The sequence below is a fragment of the Eumetopias jubatus genome, unplaced genomic scaffold, assembly GCF_037043125.1.
Source record: "Eumetopias jubatus isolate StellerSeaLion01/CBP00866 unplaced genomic scaffold, mEumJub1_p1.0 scaffold_4, whole genome shotgun sequence".
Taxonomy (NCBI): domain Eukaryota; kingdom Metazoa; phylum Chordata; class Mammalia; order Carnivora; family Otariidae; genus Eumetopias; species Eumetopias jubatus.
In genome coordinates this window covers 110,621,570-110,645,640 of record NW_028274810.1, presented here as the reverse complement: position 1 = coordinate 110,645,640, position 24,071 = coordinate 110,621,570, and the positions used below count along the sequence as shown (strand labels likewise).

The 24,071-nt window shown below is 47.2% G+C and overlaps 1 protein-coding gene across 4 annotated transcripts in view; it reads right to left on the bottom strand.

Moving 5' to 3' along the window:
* Window positions 1-24,071, bottom strand: part of PTK2 (protein tyrosine kinase 2) — a 254,738-nt gene that overhangs the window by 107,169 nt on the left and 123,498 nt on the right. For all 4 annotated transcript variants that reach the window (XM_088022737.1, XM_088022738.1, XM_028105631.1 and 1 more), the window contains 3 exons: window positions 12,955-13,009; window positions 1,672-1,812; window positions 1,089-1,166 (listed from right to left, as the gene is read on the bottom strand). In XM_088022737.1, the coding sequence (XP_087878863.1) occupies window positions 1,089-1,166; window positions 1,672-1,812; window positions 12,955-13,009 (274 nt within the window). The remainder of the gene's footprint in view (window positions 1-1,088; window positions 1,167-1,671; window positions 1,813-12,954; window positions 13,010-24,071) is intronic.

The window sequence follows — 24,071 nt, the reverse complement described above, 5'->3', positions numbered from 1 at the left end:
AATTCATTATTTAATTCTCTTACCAACACTATTAGGTGGCTGAAATTATTACGGCCATTTTACCAATGAGGAAACACAGGCCATCTGTGGAGGGACGGAGCCCAAGTCACAAGGCTAGCATGAAAGTGACTCAAGGTGGCAACCGTGGCCATGTCCTCCAGAGCCTGCCTCTATTGACCGCATTCAGGGCCCCACCTGTGACCTCACCTGAGGACTCTGGGTGGATTCCAGGTGGGTTAAAGGCTTACATGTAAACAGGACAGAGACAACATTGCAAGAAAATCCAGCAGACCACAAATCAAACCTCAAGGCTAGGACTACAACAATCTGTAAGTAGTGAAAACAGATAAGGTCATAGACTGTCCTGGAGAGGTCACACCAATGGCTGCTCTTGCCATCTGCGTAGGAAAGCTCCAGCGGGGCCACCCTCTTGTCAACACTTGGTATTTACAGCTCTTTCTCATTTTAGCCATCCTAGTAGACACATAATAGCACCACACTGCACGTATCTGATGACTCCGAGGCTTAACACCTTCTCATTTATCTCTAGACTATTTGGCTATCCTCTTGGGTCATCTGCCCTTAATGATTTACTGCCAATCTTTATCCTGGCTTAGGAGACTATTGTCAAATACATTAATGCAAATACCTGGCTTGCCTTTCTACTATCTTTTGATGAGAAGAGTTCAATGTACTCTAATTTATCAGAATTGTCTTTTAGAGTTAGCACTTTTTAAGTCCTGTTTAAGGAATCTCTGCCTACCCCAAATTTATAAAGATATTCTATGTTTTCTTCTATGACTTTTATCATCTGCCTTTCACATGTAGATCAATATTGCATCTGGAATGGGTTTTGTTAAGTGTGTGAAAGAGCTGAGAATACCCTGGTTTTTCTCTGTGAATACTCAGCGGACGCTGAAGCATTTACTGAAGAGTTCATCAATGATGCAGAACTCAGGACAGCAGCCCCTCTCGGGGTAGGGGTTAGAGACTGGGAAGGGGCAGGATTCATCTTTGTCTGCACTCAGGTCCAGCGTGAGGAGTGTCCGTGCACAGGCAGCCCCGAGATGTCACCAAAGCAGACTTACGTTGCACCCCTTGTCCGTGAGGTAACTGATTCCTTCTTCTGGGCCAATTGCCAGTTCTACCGAAATAATCCAGCTTGACTTTTGAAGGGTGAAACAGGTAATGACAAAGGTCCCAGAAGAAAAAAGAAATATTTTAGATGAAAACATGGACACATTAAAGGACCAAGGGGGGGTGGAGGTGGGGGGCTGGTTCAGCTTGCCATTCATCTATCCAACCGAGTACTACAAAATGTCTGTAACTTCACTGACCCAGTATCTGGTGGGTCTGAAGCTAATGGTTTCTTTGGAAAGATTATTTGAATAGGTTAAACTAGCCCAGAGAGAACAGTTCATTAACAAATCACTGGGCTGGAATAAAAAAATCCAATTATCAACACAGGGTATGCTTTTAAAAAAAGATGAATTCATCCTCACATTAATACGTTTTCTCTTTTCATTTTTTCCCCACTGTAAAATGACAAACATTTCCATGTTGTTAAAAATGTGACAAATCAGATTTCAATCAGAAATTTAGACATACATGGATAAGAAAAAGCAAAAGAAATGAAACCCAGTTCACCATTTCCCATGTGTCCATACTTACACCCAGAGCACACTTGAAGCATTCTTTATCAAATCTGTACACTGGGGAGAGGATCTCAAAGAACTTCAGAATACTTTCTTCTCTGTTAAGATTGGCAAACTGTCTAAATGTCTGTTGGATCAGCTTTCTTAGTGTTTTGGCCTGCATGATAAAATCACAAAAATCATTTTACAGTCAACAACGCACCACAACAATAGCGAATGTCAAAGCTCTCTTTCCCTCCCACCGCTCGCTCCAACCTATATTCACATTACTATGAAATGCCATTATTTGCCAAAGCCTATATCCTTTTTTAAGTAGCTGTAATAAAATGCACACAGTATAAGATAATAGCATCCTAGCCCTTTTTAAGTACACAGTTCAGTGATTCCAAGCTTTACTTCTTAAAAAGAAATTTAGAAGGTAATAATTTGCTTATTAGAACATGTGGTGAAAAATTAGGCATTAAAAAACACATACTATCTTTAAAAATTAAACATAAAAAATAAAATAAAAAACACGTACTATCTATGCACATGATGGGGAGCTGGCAAAAGCTTAGATGGGAAGGCACTCACATACCCCACTGTTAGGAGGGTAAGTCGATACAACCTTTCTGAAGAGCATTTGGCAGCACGGATAAAAATACCCTCAAAAAACCTACAACTCTGGATCCAGAAATTAAATTCCAAGGCACTAGTCTTTAGAAATGATTAATGAACTCCACAAAGACTCAGCAACGAGGAGGTTCAGTGCAGAACTATTTATAGTAGCAGTTGGGTTATATGCCTCATAATACGTCTGCCTATGTTGTATGAGCCCGCAAGACCATTGTGTGGAACGAATTTACTGATGTGAAAATCCCTATTGTGGTATTCGGTGAGAGAATTTGGTGAAACTATCTGTATGTGCGTACAGATGCCTTTAAAAGGAGAGCACCGTTGAGGGGACTCACACACGTATCCACACACAGAGAAGGAGAGCACAGAAACTATGCTCCTTTTCTGTGTAGGGGGATCATAGGTGATCTCCCAGACCATTTTTGCACATTTGAGCATTCTATTTATGCACCACAAGCATCTGGATGGTGGAGGGAAGGGCCCTCCAGGCAGCAAGCCCATAGCCCATGGTGCGTCAGCAGCAGCCCAGGGAGGCCTGTGGGGAAAGGATGCCGGATGAGGTCTGCGGAAGAAGGCTGTGAGGAGCCAGCCACAGGAAGCACCCGGCTTCCATCCTGGGAAGAGACAAAGTCCCTGGGCACCTTGGGGAGAGTGACGTGATCCAACACATCGGCTGCCGTGCTGTGAACGGTATGAAGGCAGCAGGAGAGACCAAGAAGGAGGCTACAGAAGTAATCTAGGTGAGAGGTGAGCAGAGTCTACACGAGCATAGAAGCAGAAAGGGGTGAGAAGCAGATTTATGCTGAAAACCAGAACCAACAACATGTGCTGAGAGGTAGGAGTTACAACGAACTGAAACGGTAGGCCTGTGGGGAAGCCGGTTGGCAGGTGAAGGTCTCGCAGGAGACCCGGGGCCCAGATGACAGCTCGGTGTGAGGTGCACTCAGACAGGAATCAGAGCCAGCAGACCGGAGAAGACTGGGGGTGGCAGAGGGGGAGGAGGGGAAGGGCCTCATCCCCCAGAGCATGCCCATCTTAGCAGGTCAGGGAGATGTGGCTGCTTGGGCAGCTAGGGGGTGGCCCACCAGGGAGTGGCACACGGAGGTGACAGCCCACTGCAGTGGCTTGAAGGCCCCCGTGTGGTCAAAGGTTTACTGGATCTGGGACACTGCAGAGAGTGAGCTGACAGCTAGGCCCTGTGGTCAAAGGGTGGGACAGAGTCCCAGCAGCCTACACTTACTGGGGATGAAGCGGACAGTGCGAGAGGCCGGGCAGGCCGACGACAGGGTTCAACGAGCTGAGGGAACAGGTGTTGCAACATGACCTTCATTTTAAAGGCTCGCGCTGCTCTTGCACGGAGGGTGTGTGTGGGGGAGGGTGTGAGAAGCAAAAAGAACAGCCAGGATCCTGGAATGGACCGCCCGAGAAACACTAGTGGCACAGACCCTGAGGTGGTGGCGAAGGAGGGAGCCAGGCACCTTTGGGACGCTCGGGCGACCGTATGCGGGACAGCAGGAAAACAAGCACCAGGGCAGGATGAAGGATGAGGTTTCTGGATGGAACGCGGGGGCAACAGAAGGGGCAGCTTGGTGAAAAGAAAGTCACCCCGACTCTGGACATGGGCGCGATGCTTACATCTGGACCTGAACCATCAGGGAGACAGCTGCATACAGATCTGGAGCTCAGGAGAGGGCAGGGCTGGGGACAGCACTGTCAGAGCCCACCAGCTGACGGATTCACAGATGGCTCCCACCAACCAAGTGGAGGCGGGAAAGGAGAGAAGGCTGCAGCCAGGTCAGTAGGCCAAGGGCTGGTGTGAACCCGGGCTGGGGCTCCGACGGGTGAGTAGGGCAGTGGAACTGCAGGTGTTCTGAGGAGGATTAGGGCTCAAGGTTAGCAAGGCTTCACTGGCAGAGAATATGAACAGTTAGCTTTGGATGCTCAGGAAAGAAAAGTCTGGGAAACCTATTTTGGGGAATGCCCATCTAAGCACTGGCCATGAGCCAAGGGCCTGAAAAGGCCACTCTTGTCACGGGCTGAGATGGCACATGATAGTTGTTCTGACTTCAGGCTTTGCAAATATTCTTGTGGCCTATTAGGTCCGGCTGTCCGCCAGGAGCGTGTAGGCTGGCCACGAAGACCTGAGTAAGAGTGCAACTCCAACCTAACAATGCTGAGATAGAGAAAATGGAAATAAAATCTGGTCTGTCTGTCCTGTAACTGAGGACACTTCACTCCCTAGCATGTAAGCGGGAAGACAGCTCTGACTTCTTTGATTTCAACGGCCTGAGGCAGGGCATATTGCCGCTGGGTGCTCACACGCCCATCGAAGGAGAAAACCAGTGCACAGAAAGCCCCAGAATGCCCTCCAACTCTTCCTACGTGTGCAGGACACCATAAACTAGAATATGGCAGCAGCCACAAAGGATGGTTGTCTAAGGAGGATGGGGACTAGAACACAGTGACAAATCATTTTTATTAACGTTAATTAGAAGTTGATATAGTCACTCATGCCTCTAAGAGGAACACTTTCACTCAGAGCAGATGAGTAATGACATGCAGCGATTAAAAACATGTCAAAGAGGTCCAGAAAAGAAGCCAATTCTCTGCCTTGTAGCCAATTCCCAACCAGCCACTTGTTTAGAAACAATTGACAATATTCTACACTTACACCTGCTCATTTGTGCAGTGCTTTCAAAAATGTCACCCAAAGAGGTTTCTCTCTGAAATGGTGAGACAGAAGTCTCTCTTTAAAGCCGAGCAGCTGAAGTCTCATCTTGAGCATCAGACTTACACACATCCACACGCCCACCTGAGATCTCCACTGGACTTCCCACACATCCGAAAGCTGACAGGCCACGAAGAGAACTCCTGACTGCCCTCCAGGCTCAGCACCCCCATCTCGGCCGATCTCCCAGCTGCTTAAGGTAGAAACCTAGGTGGCAGCCCCAACCCCTCTTTCCCCTAACCCCTTAAGCCTCAAACCCCCAAGTCCTGCAAGTGCTTTCAAGTGCTTTCACAAAAAGCACGTGGTGTTCTTTAATGCTTTCCACCATGCCAGCTCCACCTCTGCCTGAACCTCTGTGACAGCCCCCGGGGAGTACCACCTGCTTACCTGACACACTGTCGCCAGGTGCTCTTTTTAAAACATGACCTGGATCACCTCACTCTGCAGCTTCAACCCTTGGGAACTGAGGAAACTGAATCATCTAACCATGCAAATATTGAGCATGAGATGCCTCAAGGCCACAGGGGTCAGGGGGGAAGAGTGGCGGATGAACAGGTTCAGCCCGAGAGTGGCAGCCAAGTCAGGGGCCGTGTCATCACAGGCCACTTAGGGAGGCTCAGGGAGGGCACAGCTGCTTTCTCATCTCCAGCCTCCCTCTATCTCTGCAGCACCCTCAGAGAGAAGTTCGTCTGTCACACCCATCTTACAAATGAGGAAACAGAGGCACAGAGACAACAAAGACCCCAAATCTCAGAGCTGCACGGCAGAGCCAGGACTGAAGCCCGAGCAGCCTGGCGCCAGTGTCTGCAGTCCCGCTGAGAGCATCACTCCCCCTCCTGGAGGCCGTCAGCTTGGGGGCTGAAGCTATAGCCGAGTGACCAGGGCATCGGGGGTGCAGGCATGAGGACAGGGCTCCCGATGGGCCTTGCGGCCACCCCAGCATTTCAAACAAGCCCTGGTTATGGCGGGAGCCTGGCCAGCACACGGCACGCGGCACACACTGGGTGCCTAACAAGTATCTTAAAGGGATGGGCAGGTTCAAGAACAAAGAAAGGACACTGTCCCATCCCATTATCCTTCACCTTCTGTGTAGCACCGAAAATTGCAGCCAGAAGTTTTGGTAGAAGACAGCTGCTGAAATTATGAGGGAGGGAACAAGTGTGCTCAGGAGCCTCACACGGGGTTGGTCCTTTATTACAGCAAATTCAATGATGTTGCTGGGCAGACCTGCTTTCCAGGCTTTTTTTTTTTTTAACCTTACAAAGCTGGTTGTAAAAAAAGAGCTCACATGTGACAGGTAAATGCGGACAGCCTCTGAGTCCTTGTGGGTCCTGCCCCACTGCCCCATGACAGGACTGCCCCCACCCTGCTTCCCCTGCGTGTTCTGTCCCTCCACCCACCGCCAGCAGGAGGACCGCTTGGGGCGTGAGGCAGGAATGTGAGGCCAGGCCCTGCTCCTCCGCCCTCCTCCTGCATCAGCCTCACGCCCTCAGGGCTCTGCCCTCAGTGCTCTCCGGGGGCAAGACTCTGCCTTCTGACCTTTCCCTGAGGCTCGAAACAGTGTGTCCTGAGGGTCAAGGAACACCAAAGAGTGCCCGGCTTCTGCGACTCTACGATGGGATGGAAGCCATCACTCCAGCACTCCTGCTTCATCCCCAACACCCAGCTGGGGACCCCCGCACCTCAGCATTTACCTGCTGGGAATTTCTGAGTTGCTGGGATGGCCCTGAAAGTGACAACTGTGAATGTGTATCAACACAGAGAGTCTGAGGCACAGGTTTCCCGCATTTGTCCCACATCAGTCTCAGGCAGCCGAATGTGCGGAGAGGTGTGAGCCCCCTGAAGGCTGCTCTCGCACGCGGCCCCTGCACAGCAGAAGTCTCTCGGGGATGAGGGTGGCCCCAGGATCCACTCAGGACTAGTTTCCTGTGCTCACACAAACGACCCTGGCTCCCGGCAACCACTGCGGCCCCTGGTCAGGAGGGAGTGCCCACACTTTCCCACAGTCTGCCCTTCCACATTGCTCCAAGCCTCATGTCCAATGCCGGACAAGAACTTTCTAGAAAACCCTGCTGTCTAAGAGGAGCCCCAGATTCGTTTCTGTGAGAAGGATCTTGTGGCACCGTTTCTTCCCCACTGTCTCAGCGAGGAAACAATTCCACAAGATATAACCTCCTGGACTCTCCCAGTGTTAATCAATACACTTCCAGAACTGGCTGGAGCAAGCAAGACTGTTGTGCGTCACATTCTGTCCTACTTATACTTTCAACTCTCGCTTTGTGTTTGCCTGGATTTAGGAAACAAGACGTCTATCTATGAATGCTGTTCAATTCGAAACCAATTCCTCTACAGAGAAAAAACTACCCAGAAAGTGATACTTCCTCGGAATGAAGCAGTGTTATTAGGCTAGATCATGAGAAATCGCTACAATTTAGCCACTGTGAACAATGAAGTAATTTTTATTAGTCAGCCTAATATTTATGAGATGCTGCTAGCAGCAATGAACTTGCAGGGCTTCCCAGATGAAAAGGTTATATAACGTAATGCTAAAGAAAATTTGCAATAAAAGAGTAACAGGTAGAGAAGACATTAATCGAATTCTTTCACCCACCCACCCACCAAATGCTAAATACAGATGTATTAACAGTGCATGCAAAGTGTGTTTTTTAACTGAGATATATCTGACATATAACACTGTATTAGTTTCGGGTGCATAACACAGTGATTCAGTATTTGTACACATTGTGAAATGATCACCCCAGTGAGTCTAGTGAACATCCATCACCTCACACAGTTACCAATTTTATTTTCTGGTGATGAGAAATTTTAAGATTTACTCTTTTGGCAACTTTCGAATATGCACTATAGTATCATTAACCCTAGTTGCATGTACATGACATCCCCATGACTTATTTATTTTATAACTGGGAGTCTGTATCTCTGACCACCTTCACCCGTTACAGCAACCTACCACCCCCCCACCTCAGGCAACCATCAGTTTGTTCTATTTATGGGCTCGGGTTTTTTTTGTTTTTAGATTTTACATTTAAAATGTGGGATCATAGAGTGTTTGTCATTTTCTGACTTATTTCATGTGGCATAATGCCCTGAAGTCCATCCGTGTTGTCACAAATGGCAAGACTTCTTCCTTTCTTTTTATGGCTGAGTAATACACCACACCTTCGTTATCTGTTCATCTGTCAGTCCACTCCCCCTGGCATCCCCACGCCTTCTGGCACGCAGAAGTCAGGAACTGATGAATGCGAACGACCGCTAAACCAGGCATTTCTGTGCTTGATAATAATGTTAAGCCTGCAATGGTCACCTGTTAATCTTAAAAATGAGAATGAGGACTATTTTCTCTGAGAATGAAACTAAGTGTTCCTGACAGTGCTCTAGGAAACCACTTTTATTACTTGGGAAGTGTACAGATGCTTCCAAGGACTGTGAACTACTGACCTCTTAGCATCACTACTTCTTAAATTAGATTTCTACTGTGAGTTATATTCAAATAAATTGAAATTTGGCTCTTCTAGTTGCTACCTCATTTTTTAGATTTACACAAAAGCTGCAAGGACAGGACTCAGAGCCCCCTTAACGCCCCTTACCCTGCTCCCCTGTGGCCAACCTCTCACGGGACACTAGCACGCTTGTGTAGAACACCGGGACTAGCTCCTAAACCTCGGCTTCAACTCTGATCCCACTGGGCTGCCCACTAACACCCCTGCAGGGCCTCACAATGCATTTACTCATGTCTCCTCTGTGTCCTCCGGCTGGGACAGCTTTGTGACACTTCTGGACCATTCCTCAGGTTGGCTTTGACTGTTTGGTTTTACTGGTACAGTGTTTTTAAAGATGTGTCTCCGGCACTACTAGGATCAAAGAGACAGAAACTTAAAATATCTTGCAAATTATTCTTGGTAACTTAGGCACACACATCTCCTGTTCTGTTCTGTCATCCATCATGGCTTACTTAAGTTCCATCAAATTCAACGAGGTACTCTCAATATGAGCCTTTGGGGAAAGCAAGTATTAATGGATCTGGCCATTCCACAGGGCTGCTCTGGATGAAACAAGAAGCTGACATGAGTTTCCTGTTAGTGGAAGTTTTGCTGGCAACAGTTTGGAAGAAAGGACCCTGTACCGCAGCTGTTCCCGCCACATGGGAAGGACTTGGGCGGCAATCAGCGTGGTGCTGAAGATGTTTATGCAGAAGGTAAAGAAATGTTGGTCTATGGAAATGAACTACTGATTGAGTATTTAAGAAGCGAAGCAGACTTTACGTGTACAAAATTACATTAGAAGGCAGGTGGGAAGTGAGTTCTCCTGAACTCAGGTGAGAACCACTCGATGAATCTACACCTACACCAAGCAGTAGCAACAAATTCTCTTCTCCCCGAAAGAGAGGGAGAGATTTCGTTCGCTTGCAACGAAATCAGCAGCGACTGAACTTCTCAAAACACAACTGCTCTTTATTTGGTTCAGGGCAAGTTTTCTCAAGTTCCCCACGGTCGGCGCCTCCCGTTCTGCTCCCGTGGAAGCCACGGCGCCCAGGCCCCAGCACTGCACATCCCTTACCCGCCCCCAGCACAGCCTGCCTGCAGCCTGTCCTCTGTGCCCTGAAAGCCACACAGTGAGCAGGCCCGCGGTCTGCTGGGAGAGCCACCGCGGGGCTCAGCTGCCCTGACACCAGTGGCAGGACAGGGAGGCCAGGCATCGGGACAGATCCGAGGGACAGCCTGCAAGAGGCCTGGAGGGACGAGTCCAGCCAGGGAAGGGGGCTCGTGTGCAGTGAGGCAGGTGCGGAGCGGCAAGCGTGCGGGGCTCTCGGAGCTGCTCTCCTGAGCGGGCCTTCCCTACACGGCTCCCCACTAACTCGGCTCATCTTCCCAGTTGCTCTTCAAGCTGTCCACTCGGTCACCCCAAGTAAGGTCTACCTAACATTACCGAGTGCCAGGCACCATGCCAAACACGACATCATCGGGGCCCTCGTGGGTCTTAAAATATAGTGGAGGCAGACAGACAAAATGCAGCCAAGGAAATAACTGTGAATACGAATTTGAGAAAGTGAAGATTAAGACCCTGAGCAGGGGGGCGCCTGGGTGGTTCAGTGGGTTAAATGTCTGCCTTCAGCTCCAGTCATGATCCCAGGGTCCTGGGATCAAGCCCCGCATCGGGCTCCCTGCTCGGCGGGAAGCCTGCTTCTCCCTCTCCCACTCCCTCTGCTTGTGTTCCCTCTCTTGCTGTGTCTCTGTCAAATAAATAAAAAAAAATCTTAAAAAAAAAAAAAAAAAAAGACCCTGAGCAGGGTCCTGCAAGAGGAGGATGGGCCTCCGGCTGTCCCTGGGATGCTGAGGACACTGTGCGAGGCCAGGTCTGGGAGAGCCGGCCACGGGGACGGGGTGCTGGGGGAGGCTCAGGCCTGTCCGCCTGCGGACCTCCGTGGCGCTGTGGGTCACCTGGGCTACACTTGCACCAGGGTGCCTGTGACCTGTGCCACAGGGCCCCGTTTTAAGTTTGAGCATCCTTTTCAATGTAGAGTGATTTGTTGGGGCTCCCAAGCAACAGCAGTCACAGCTCTGGTGACAACTGCTCATCAGCCTGCACACAGTTTTGAGGAGACTGCCGGAACAGAGAGGCTGCCCTGGGGCTCACACTGGAGAGGGCTCAGCACACTACTGACATACGCAAGCCGTTTTCACCTACTTTCCGGCTTTTTAATTTCAAATTGGTAGTGCATTTTTCTGTTCGGTGAAATGTAAATTTGCTAAAGAACTGTGTCTTCTACTTGTGTGAACGCCTCCTCCCCACCCTACCAGCCAGCAAACTGCAGATTCATGCCCAGGGGCATCCCTTCCACTCGAGGATCTATCTTCCTAGGCCTTCTCGGCACCACAGCACGACTCTCCAGGTCAAACCGAGTCTCCCGTCCTCACAACTCCAGGAGTACAGCCAGCCCACACCTAACAGCCCTCCAGGAGGACACAACCCCACCACGACCCTCACGTACCTCCAAACACCCTGGATTTCTCCTGCAACGCCTCCCACCCTGCCAAACTTCACTTAAAGCTCTTGCCTCTGTCTGCCACCCCTGGGCCATGTCACTCATGCCAATGGTCTGGGAACTACCCGGCCCACCCATTGCTGTGCGTGGCCTTGACCATCTGCTTGGAGCACACTGCAGGAGCTGGTTCCCCACCGGTTCACTCTAGCCTTTCGTGAGTAGCCCAGGACACTTGGATGAAAATAAAACAGTAGGATAGCGACACTAGAGAAAGAGCCCGAAACATCACAGAAGAGTATACTTCTCCTCTGCTCTTAACTGTGTTTATTACATGTGTAGAGTGCTTTATACTTTAAAACAAACACTTCCATATCTGCTTCCCATTAGATTACTGAGAAGCTGTGTGAGCAAGGGAGGCCCTTACTACCTCCTCCATGACACTTGAGCAAGCAGCACCCAGAGCCTGCACACAGGGCCTTTGTCACCTGGCATTTGGCAAATTGTACCAACACTATGACCCAATAATAGGCCATGGGACATAGTCGACAATATGTAAGGAACAAATAGTAACAGCACAATGGCCAAGAAACTCTTGTGTAGAAATGATTAATGCAGGGGCGCCTGGGTGGCTCAGATGGCTAAGTGTCTGCCTTCGGATCAGGTCATGATCCCGGGGTCCAGGGATTAAGCCCCGAGCCAGGCTCCCTGCTCAGAGGGGAGTCTGCTTCTCCCTCTCCCTCTGACCCTCCCCACCGCTTGTGCTCTCTCTGAAATAAAATCTTAAAGTAAATAAATAAATGACTAACGCAATAACAACTGCTGGACCTGGTATTTTATCGTTATGAGTAAGAAACTCGGTGCTCCTTCTCCTCTTCATACTAGGTAACACCTAGTGAGTTCTGTGCTCATTGTTCTCAGACTTTATATTTATGAATTCATTAATCCTTGTATGAAGCCCAAGTGTTAGAAAGTGGTTTCATCCCCACTTTACAGATGCGGAAACTAAAATACAGTAAAACTAAGTAACTCGGCCAAATCCCATGCAATTCATGGTGATGAACTCAGAATTTTCACCAAGGCAGTGTGGCTTCAGAGCAGGTTTTCTGGACCAATACGCTACATTCTCTTGTAACATACATTTTAGCCTGCTTGGATGGTTTTCCGTGTGACTATACTGGTATAAAACACCACCTCTGTGATAAAAAGAGCAGCAATGGCCACCACTTATATAGACTGTGGTAAGTAACATACATAATCAATCTGTTAAATATTCACCCCAACCCTACAAAATACTATTTTCTTCATTGTGGAAATAAGAAACAGGACCAAGACCATGGGGCTCATAAATGGCAAAGCTCCCATGAGCTGGACTCTATTCTGACCAAAGCCTATGCTCTCCCTCCACACGTGAACATCTTGGCATGTGCTCTGGATTGGCTGGAAACCATACCTCAGAGCCCCGCGGTGTCCCTCCCCTGCGGTTCCCTCTGCAAGGAGGGAGAGAAGATGATGCTCTGCAAAAGTTACCCATAAGGAGGAGTGTCCACGTGGTTGAAACAAGAGAAGAGAGATCTTTACAGTGCACTTATATGTGCACATGTGTACGCAGACACACCAACATTCAGCTACCACTATGATCTGTTTACATGCTGCTTCCTCACTTATGTGTATCAACATACCTGGGACCATAAAGACCTAGGTGACAAAGCCCACTGTGCATGCAGCCTTCTTAGTCTTGTACTTAGCTAAGCATCACACATAATCAATAAGTGAAACTGTGGCTTTGTGGGAGAAAGCTGTGCCTACAAAAATCTATTTGCCATTAACACCAGTAAAATAACTACCAGCCTTTTTATATTGTAACTTTTAGACGTAAGGGAGAAAACCATATACCACGGGGAGGCATTTACATAACGTGGTCATCTGATTACAATAAAGCAGATTCTAATTACCTTGACAGAATCCAGTAAACTCCTAGGAAAAAATCGCTTCAAACCAACATCTTTTCTGAAACATAAAAAGAAGCGTATTAACAAATAACACCACCAAATCAATTAATATAATGACATTGTTGCAAGAACATAAATGCAATTTAAATTATTTATCCTTCCATGTATTATTCAGGAAGGAAGGAAGCAAAATAAAGCTCCAATTTACCAGCACAGTCAAGGAAGGGGTGGGACAAATCATTTTCTAGATATGAGTAGAAAACATCAATACAAGTAGCTTTCAGTAGAACATCTTTTTCCTGTTTTAACCCTCACTGTTGAAAACCATTCTACAATTGTGCCTCTTGGCAGATGGCAACGCCTGAGTAAACAGTGCTTAAAGGTTTGCCTTATAAACACCAGTTCCTACCGGGTGACATCGTATTTGTAGACACAGCAGACTGGCCAGAGTAGGAAAAGGTGTGGGATATACCACGGAAGCTTAAAAAAAAATTCCTTGAATTAATCCTAAAAGTTGACTTTTTTTTTTTAAGTAAACGTTTTTTGATTAAGGGATTCATTCACCTAAAGTTTATCATCTCAGTTTCACATAGGAAACTAAAAGTGAGAAATTAGATGATTTGCTTAAAGTCAGAAAGCCAGAAAGCTAAAAGTGTGGAAGGTTGGAAGTCCCAGTGATTTTCTTTAGATCAGGCTACAGAATTGATCATTACTATCACAAGCCTCAAAACACTCTAGCTAAGCAGACAGACCAGAAAGAGCAGCTCATTCTTTTCCTACTTCCTTTGGTACCGAGTATGTCGGGATTTTTGGTCACTAGAGGGCCCTCATGTGCTAGTAAAATGAAACAGCCTTTGCAGCCATCAGGGAATGTCCAGAGACAGGTGGAGGACATAAAAGGATCAAGAAGGAGTAAACTAAACAGTGGCATCTTTTCAGAATTACATAAGGAAACTATAAGCTAAATAGAAAATATTTTTAAAAATACAAAAGGGATGACTTCTTTATCCATGATTGTTAAGTTAGCTGGCATTATAAATGAAACTATAGAAATCACATGGAGTTTATATGGTTGATCCCATATCCAAACATTTCAACCCCCTATTCTATAATCCGACTACTAGTTAGTACTTGCTAAATCCAAAACTGGCCTCAGTCCCCATTCTTTTTCATTGTTAGTATGTTCATGACATGCTTCTGAAATTCTTTCTCGACATCCAGGACACACTGTTTCCTGGTTCTACCTACTAGTTAATTCATACAACCCTGGTTTTCCATTTATTTTTCTAACTACTTCGCTTTGTAACTTATCTTTCCAGATCTGCATCATCTACTGTGACTACAGGTGTCAAAGAAGGAGAAGTGTCCCCCCAGGGTCTTCCCTTTCTTGCTGCCTCCTCAACAGACAGGGACTTTGCATTTAAGGGTTTGGGTGCTAGCCACTCTGGGAAGCGGCACATTAAGCACGTAAAGAGAAAAATCTAGAATTTTTAGGCACAATTCCTGAGCACTGTCTCCCCTACTTTCCTTTCTGGGCAACTGTTCCATACTAACAAGCACTTCATACAGAGAGCTCTGGGCTGGACTCTTCACTCAGCCACAGGATGGATCTGGCTATTACTAAGCACCTATAAACCTGAGGTTATCTATTTTTAAACTGGGAATGCTAAATCCTGCTGCAAACAGTGATGCTGAGGATGAAATAAGAGTGTGTTAAGGGCGCCTGGGTGGCTCAGTTGGTTAAGCAACTGCCTTCGGCTCGGGTCATGATCCTGGAGTCCCGGGATCGAGTCCCACATCGGGCTCCCCGCTCAGCGGGGAGTCGGCTTCTCCCTCTGACCCTCCTCCCTCTCGTGCTCTCTGTCTCTCATTCTCTCTCTCTCAAATAAATAAATAAAATCTTTAAAAAAAAAAAAAAAAAAGAGTGTGTTAAGTCCCCACAACTCTTTCCTCCAGAAATACCGTAGGTGTCCTCCTGTCCGGTGAGAGTTTGGTCCACATGCCTGGCTCCCTGTTGTTTGAGCAGAGGGAGGTGGGACTCTTTCACCATAAGCAGAATATACAGTGGGGGTGGGGGAAGGATGAGCAGGCGGGAGGAAGGCCGGCAGGTGCCCAGGGAGGAGGGGGTGGGAGGGCAGGCAGCAGAGGAAGCGACAAAGGAAGAGATTCAAAGCTGCGGAGCGCCCGACGACTGGACACGTGTGAGAGCACTCCATGCACTGAGAAGGGGGGCTGGGGGTGGGATCTCTTTCAGATGTGTGGGGTGCAAGCAAGGCGTGCGTGGCCTCCTAGTGGGAATTTCAAGGAGGCAGTTGGCCCCCAAAATGGATGAGGGGGAAGACCAGGGCAGGGGACGTCCACCTCCCGACTGTGAGACCAGCGTCACCATTAGTCAAAGAGGTAATGCATCTACTTTTCTTAGAGTCAAGTGGAAAGCAAAGAATTTATCACACTCATTTCTGTCACAAATGGGGAAATTAAAGATTGACCCAAAGGGTTGTATGTTTCACGAATAATGAGAAAGGGCATACTTCTGTGAAAACGAAGCCTATTTCTAGGTGTTACTTTTATTTTCAAGATGAAGACAGCTCCATTTGTGGGGGGAAAAAAAAGCTAAGGTCAACTAATGCTGGTAAGTAGACAGTTTAGTTTTTCTATTTTTGAGCAATGGATTTATAACATTTGTCCCTATCTTAGACCTCTTTTAAATGTGACACCTGGGGCACCTGGGTGGCGGCTTAGTCGGTGAAGTGTCTGCCTTCGGCTCAGGTCATGATCCCAGGATCCTAGGATCGAGCCCCATGTCAGGCTCTCTGCTCAGCGGGGAGTCTGCTTCTCCCTCTCCCTCTGCCCCTCCCCCTTCCACTCATGTTCTCTCTCACTCACTCTGCTCTCAAATAAATAAATTTTTAAAAAATCTTTAAAAATTTTTTTAAAAATCTTTTAAAAAATGTGACACCTGGCAAGTAAGAAACTAAAAATGAGGCTAAAGTATGCAAAATCATTGGAAAAATTCAACAACAACACATATCCATTAATCAGAAAGCCAATCTACTTCAGGCTTCCTGGTGGAGGACACTGAGGAACCCCAAGGAGCGCCTTGGGTGCTGTGTTCACAGTTTTAGGGAGAGCCTACTACAGACATCCAAATTTAAACCCTCTCCTAGGACACCCAGCAGGGACAGGCAGCCTGTCCCACTTTCAACGTGAGGCCACCTCTCCGAGCTGTGTGTATCTGGCACTGGGTGACGGCATGCCCTCTGATGTGTAGCAGTTAAGTTTTTAGCTTCCTGTGCCATAAAACTCATCTGAGCCCAAACTCTACACAAGTGTGAGATGATGTGAATCAAACAATAAAAACTACTTATATGTCTTCCACAAAATACAACTACTGGCCTTTATTATAATGTAATTCTTTACTATACAAATACTTGTCAAGGGGTAGATCCTAAATTCACGTAAACTCACTGGACAAAAAACTAGCTACATGAAAACTTGCAGAACACGGCCAAACCCCAATTCCAAAATTCAAGCATTAGGTTGCTCGATTCCCATGCATTCAAAGGAAACGTCCAAACCCACACACAGCTGACAAGCTACTAGCACCAGGTGAGAGCTGCACTGTTCACGGCATGGCCACGTGAGGCAATATATACTTAAATTAGCTCAGACTAATCTAACAATCCAGTTCCCTGGCATGGTGGCTACATGTCAGGGACTCAGCGGCCTCACATGGAGAGGGGCTGCCTCGCAGACCAGGGAGGAGAGGACATTCCCGCCACGGTGGGACGCTGCGCTGGGCTGCAACAGGGAATCCAGGACGGCAGGCACCCTGACTCTCCAGGGCTCAGGGCCGTGGCTCGAGGGCTCCTCAGTGAGCGGAGGGGTGAGCAGAACGGACGGACGCTGGGTATGGCTGCGCACCCAGCACAGTGACCACAGGATGAGCACGCAGTGTTCCGACCCCTGGGACGAAGCCCTGCAGCCGGGAGGAGGGCGTCCCAGGATGATGTGGCAGCAGCAGGGGGGCGGACCTCCAAGCTCTGCTCCTCCATGTCTCAGGGCTGACCACCCGCTTCCGGGCCTTGCCCTTCCACAGCCCACTCCCGACGGAGAGCTGTGCAGGTGAGCAGGCGGCAGTCCTCACCACCTGCAGCCTCTCCCTGCCACCCAGGCTCTACCACACAGCAGGATGAACTCTCCAGAGTGCACAGCTCCTGCCTGGAGACTCCCAGCCTGTGGCCTTGTCCTGCACACGTGCATCCAAGTCCCCTGACCCCTAACCCAGCAGGCTTGGGAGACCGCAGTACGGAATAAGCTTCAGTCTAAGTAAATTCTTATGTCAAAGATAAATTTATTTCCCCTTTGGCACCACTTCTGAGAAGACCGTGGCCTTGTCTGCTGGCTTCGGGTAACTAATGCTCTGTGGACATAATTCTTCAAAGATTTAAAGCCCAGGCAAAAAAGCAACCGAAACTGATGTTAAAATACAACCAAAATGTGCATTTTCATACAGCATCCCTACCTTATCCTTGCCCTGAAACTCTGAGTATCTTTAATATAAACATACCGCTGAGATATTTAACTTCTGAAATACCTTAAGCCTCTTAAAACTGATAAATATGAAAAGTCTCTGACGGCAGTACAGACTGCTACGCACCTCTGAATGGCACTCTCTCCCTCCTCCTGGGTAATAAGCAGCGGTGTTCTGGCCAGGCACAGTACTAGGTTCCTCTGCTGTAGCCAGCTGTGGCCACGTGACTAGACTCAGCCCACGTCCCTCTAGGGGAAAGTACTATGTACACACCTGTGTCCTTGCAGGGAGGGGAAAGAAGGAGGGTGCCCACTTCTTCCTCCTCTGGGAGGCTGGAATACAAATGTGACGGGTAAGGTCCACCAGCCATCCTAGGTCACGGGGGGAGGGCATGCTATGGATGGTGGGATGGCAAGAGTAAAGAGGCCTGGCACTCTGGGGGTGCCTGGGCGGCTCAGTCGTTAACCGTCTGCCTTCGGCTGAGGTCATGGTCCCGGGGTCCTGGGATCGAGCCCCGCATCGGGCTCCCTGCTCCGCGGGAAGCCTGCTTCTCCCTCTCCAGCTCCCCCTGCTTGTGTTCTCTCTCTCACTATCTCTATCAAATAAATAAAATCTTAAAAAAAAAAAAAAAAGAGGCCTGGCACTCTGGTGATGAGGAACGGTGACTGCCTAGGATTTGTTTTGTATTAAAGAGAAATGACCTTTTATCTTAGTTAAGCCACTGTTAATTCATGCCAAATCCTTCAGCATCGTCTTTTATGTATCACAGGTAACTAAAGAAACTTAATAGACTGCTATTAGGAAGACAATGAAGAAATGAATCCAATGCAAACTTATAATTATCCTGTTACTTTTAAATCATGAATTGTTTTTCATCCAAGAAGCACCGATGGGTGGAGCACCACATAAATGTCGGGCACCGCTAGGCGATGGGGCTAGAGGGCCTCTGCCAGTCCAGCAGAAAACAGACACAGGCAGACAAACAGCTACAGGGGAGGACACCACACGCGAACGTGACAAAAACACATGTCTTGAAAAAGCGAACCACATAATAAGGAAATGAGCAGAACCAAAAAGTGAAGTAGTTCATATAAAATAACTTCACAAGTCTGTAGTTTAAACAAGAATCAGTGGTATGTAAAATTCTTCCTTCAACGAGATCACAGTAGGAACCATAATTTAAACAGTTTCATTAGCGTATTTTGGTCAATTTGTCATTGTCACAATGCAGTTGTTAGTTTGAGTACAAAACATTTTTTTAAAACCTCTAATCTGACCTCCTGTGGCAGCTACGTTCCTCCCCTGCCTCGCCTCCGCTCATAAAGGTGCAAACGGAAGTCTCATCCATCTGCATGCCACTCTGCTCCCTGGAAGCGTGCATCCTCAGGAGGACGTGTTCTGGGGCCGGCGATGATGCGTCACTGCCACACATCTCCCTTTTGTCTACAGAGAAGGCACACTGGTTCTACCACGGTTGGAAAGAAAGCTAAAGACTAGCTCTTCAGTTGGTTTAAAGAAAAACTACAGAAGTTCCTACATAGTGCTTTCCCCACTCTTAGAACCTGGCCCAGTTATCTTTAGCATGATTCAAAATAGTTATTTAGAAACATGGTAAAGTTGAAGGGGTATTCTTCATTAGGCTATAAACAACCAAGATTGTCTTTAAATTTTCTGACAGAAACTAGGCAACCCTGTGGACTATTTCCCAATTTTTCTCATTACTGGCAGGGAAAAAGAGAACCCTAAAATAAACTAATAGGAAACAAGTGATATTCTGCATTTGTTAGAATTCTCTTCTGTATTAGAAAATATACACCTTTCTAAGTGTCCCCAAGTTACCAGCAATACCCAGTAGGAAAGAGGAACGCTGAGGCCCCTGGAGGACCTGGGCTGCCGGGTCCCTGGGGTGCGATGACCAGAGTTTGCTCAGGGCCAGATGATCGCTCAGCGGGCACAACACGTAAAGCCCTGGTATCAGCCTTCCCGACAGCAGTGTGGGAAGACAGAACCAAAGGAACAGCTTCACAAATTTTTAAAGTATTGAGAAAATACCATGAGGAATCATGAATTGTTCATGGAGTAAAGCCACCTTTCAAGATGTCAGAAACAGAACTTAACCACCAAAGATACATACAAAAGAATTTCTAAATAACATACCTTAAGAAAAAGGAAAACTGAAGGCAGGCTGTGCTACAGCAGCGACGGTTTACGCAGCATGGCGACAAACAGGCAGGCCTGCACACCTGGCCTGGCATTTGCTAAGCACTAGGGGTGAGGAGTCCTGGGACCGCTGGCCACAGGCACCCGCTCTAGGGTTCTGGATGGAATGCGTCTGAAGGTGTGTGTGGGGGGAGGGGGGGCGGACCTGGTGCTCCGGCACTGGGCCTGGACCCAAGAGAGGCTGCAGTTGTGCCATCCACCCCTGGCTCTCGAACAAGCCCCTCTGGAGCCCCGCTTGCCCTACCTCGGCCCACCAGCTCTGATTCAAGCCACCTGGAGGCTTGAGTGAGTCAGAGGAGCTGACGGACACACTCCTGCCACCATCACATGCACAAGCATGCAACAAAAGGTTATTGGGGGGGGCACCTGGGTGGCTGAGTCGTTAAGCGTCTGCCCTTCGGCTCAGGTCATGTCCTGGGATCAAGCCCCGCATTGGGCTCCCTGCTCAGTGGGAAGCCTGCTTCTCCCTCTCCCGCTCCCCCTGCTTGTGTTCCCTCTCTTGCTGTGTGTCTCTCTGTCAAAAGAATAAATAAAACCTTAAAAAAAAAAAAAAAAGGTTATTGGGAACAAAGAGCAGATCACATCCCAAGAAATGAACTTGGAATTGAAAAGTGTCAATGATGAAATGAAACGTGAGCCGATGGGGTATGACAGAAAGACTACTTAGAAGGGAATGAAAGGCTTAGAAGACAAATCTAGAGAAATGACACATACACCATCACAGGGAGAAACAGATGGAAAATATGAACCATGTTAAGAGTTATAAAGGTCCAAATGTATCTAGTTGACAATTCCAGAGCTGATGGCATATACTTTGCAGATGAAAAATGCGAATCCACAGAATCAAGCAGCACATCTTGTTCCAAGCTGGGTCATGAACGAAATGCAAGCATGAGGCACGAGTGAGACGGAAGAGCAACGCGAAGCTCTGAAAGGAAAGAGCGACCTCAGAGAAAGGGCAGCATGTCTGTCAACAGCCGTCCTGGAAAGTCGATCTGTTGAGTGTGGAGCAAATACAGCGTCTGAAGGAAAAGGATGCCGGAAGGGTGGTCTGAAGTAGACACAAGAATGTGTAAGAGATAAAATGGTACACATGCCGCCAAATCAACAATGTCTGCATGAGATTATAACAACATCTAACATGTGGAGCTTAAGTAAAGACAGAACTAACACATGGGCGAAACGGTGTGCGAGCTGGAAGGAGGTGTAGAGAGTTAGGATGTCCAGAGGTCCCTGCACTACAGAAGAGAGGGTGAAGAGAATTTTAAGATCTAGATTTGGTTACTATAGAAGGTTAAATTGTAAGAGTAACTAATAAAAGAATAGAAATAGTTTATAAATTTCCAAATCATTAGGGGAAAAAAATTTGGAGTAAGAAAACCCATTAAGAAATAAACATTAAAAAAAAAAAAACCACACACACACCCAAAAAACGAATTTTTTTTTTTTAATGGATAATAGAAATAAAGACAACACAAGCCATTCCACATACATCATTTATCCTAATAAATATAAACATATTAAATTCTCAGTTAAAAGAAACACATTCTAGATCTATGATGCTTATAAGAGACATGCCTAAAAGTATAAGGATGTAATAACGTGGGAAGTAAGCGGAAAAAAGTAATAAAGGAAAGAACAGAAGTAATATAAGGAACGAAAATGAAAGCTAGGCCAATGCTAACCTAAAAAAGGCAAAGATGACATCAGGGGGAGAAATCCCCCCAAAACAAGAAAGTATGTACAATTAGGCACCCTGAAGGTAACTGAATGATGACATGAGAGTCAATTAACCAAGAAGATAAAAAACATTCTGTTTCTGTGTTTCATTGAAAAAGTCCCCAGTACAGAGCAGACATGAACTGACCCACAGGAGGAGACGGGCACAGCTGCTCCCACAGAGGGAGACACATGCCTTCTCAGTCACTGACATGTCAGGAGACAAAACACCAGGAAAGACAGATGTTAACCAGCTTGAACAGAAAGTCCATTTTTAAAACCACACTGAAACACTTACAAAAACTGGTCACATCCAAGCAAATACAGCAGAATGTCAACTGTAGGATCTAGGGGGCAGGTATACGTGTGCTCACTGAACGGTTCTTTCAACTTTCTTTGTGTCTGAATGTTTACATAATAAATTACTGGAGGGAAATGATCTTACACCAGCTCACAAAGACAGTCTCCATGAAAGCCAAAGAAGCTGTTATCACACAGACCATTACCAAAAAAACCTTTGAAAAAATATCTGCACATCTGGAGATGAGAAAATTGAAATAAATCCAGAAAAGTTTGAGAACAAACATCAGGTCTTGAAACTCAAAACTCAAATGAAAATAACTGGCAGATTTGACTACATTAAAAAAAAAAAAAAAGTCCTGTATGATGAAAAGCCATTTATGGTCACAGTTGACAGACAAAGACTAGCTGGGAAGAACATACAGAACAAATTCTACAAACACAGTATGACAAAAACCTCTTAATATTAACACGAAAAGAAAATACAGGGGCGCCTGGGTGGCTCAGTTGGTTAAGCGACTGCCTTCGGCTCAGGTCATGATCCTGGAGTCCCGGGATCGAGTCCCGCATCGGGCTCCCTGCTCAGCGGGGAGTCTGCTTCTCCCTCTGACCCTCTCCCCTCTCGTGCTCTCTGTCTCTCATTCTCTCTCTCTCAAATAAATAAATAAAATCTTAAAAAAAAAAAAAGAAAATACAGCCAATTTTAAAAAAGGAATATATAAAATGGTCCACATACGGGAAGGTACTCAATATCAACAGTAATCAAGCTAAAGTAAATAAAACAAGCTATTATTTGTCGGTCAACGGGCAAAAACGAACAAGAAAACACGGTGACACTGCCACGTACTGTCACTGGCCTGAATGTCCCCCATGCCCGGACCGGTTACACGGAGCATGGCCACGGATCTGACGGACTGCTATGCTGACACGCACTCGGTCAGTGCAAACAGCTCTCCAGAGTGAGGCTGACGGAAAGAAGCAGGATGCACGGACAGTGTCCTTGCTCTCACACTGAGCTCTGTATTGCCTTGTGCACACACATGGAAAACAAGGGGGGGGTCTATAAGAATATTTCTGAAGACTGTGAAGGTGGTTAACACTAACTGATGAGATTCGAAGATTTTTATCTTATTGGACAATTCTGTTCCAATTTTCTCCAGCTAGAATGTATTACTACCTTTGTAAACAAACAAAAATAATTTTAAAAGGTTCAAAATTAAGTTAATAGATGAACTCTGACATTCTTTCATATGCTGTTTTCTTACTAACACTGTGAAGTTAACTCTACAGTTTGGTTTTCATCGTGAGTGACAAGCTCTCATCTGGATCCTGATCACAACGGTAATTACAGGCAAACGCTTGCTCAGGGCCGGCACTGCGTTCGGCTCTCAATGCAGCTCGTCTCCCTAACTCCGCACACCGAGGCAGGCATCAGCAACACTCTCACTCTATGGTCCTAGAAGCACACACCAAGGGCAGGATACGGTGGAAGCAGGACCCGCAGCAGACACTCTGCTGCCAGAGGAGAGAGGAATCACACATCCGCAGCTACACGGAACCACTAGAGGGAGGGAGGAAGCGGGCAGGGTAAATCCAGCACAGTCCCAGTTAAACCCGCCCTTCTTTTCCTTCTCTGTCCTGTCTGCCTGATTTACATAGCGTACCTACAGAAGAATACACAACAGCTGCCTCAAGACTACAGGTAATTCTGCTTTTCACCCACAGCCCCTGAGAAGGCCTGTGATGACACCACGCTGCACCCATTTCTCCCGTGATACAGGCCCTCACTTGGGGACAGTAAGCCCCACATTCTCCACTTCACTGACCCCCACCCATTAGTGCCCAGGTCTGTCCTCTGCCCCCGGCCTTCTCTCCCGTCACCTCAATTTCTGTAATCTCTATAAATAAGCCAAATATATACCAATTCTGATGCAATCTTTGACTTTTATTTCAAACAGATTTTTTTTAATTAATTTTTTTCTTTTTTAAGTAGACTCCACACCCAGTGTGGGGCTCCAACTCACGACCCTGAGATCAAGAGCAGCATGCTCTACCAAGTGAGCCAGCCAGGTGCTCCTTGTTGCAAAGAGATCTTAAACTGAAAACTCCTCTCTCCAAAGACACCATCCACCACCCCACCTTGATGGATACCTGCTTCTTCATTTTCTTTCAACTGCCTGTTCTTGCTGCCACAGACATGTCAATGCATCATCCATGGGGATTTCACTTGGGCCCCTGCTGTCCTCTGACTCTGTGTCCCTTTTACAGTATTTACAGTATGCCTGGCTCACTTCATCTGGTGACACCACAGTTCCTACTGTGGCCTCGCAGAGACAGGGCAGGATAC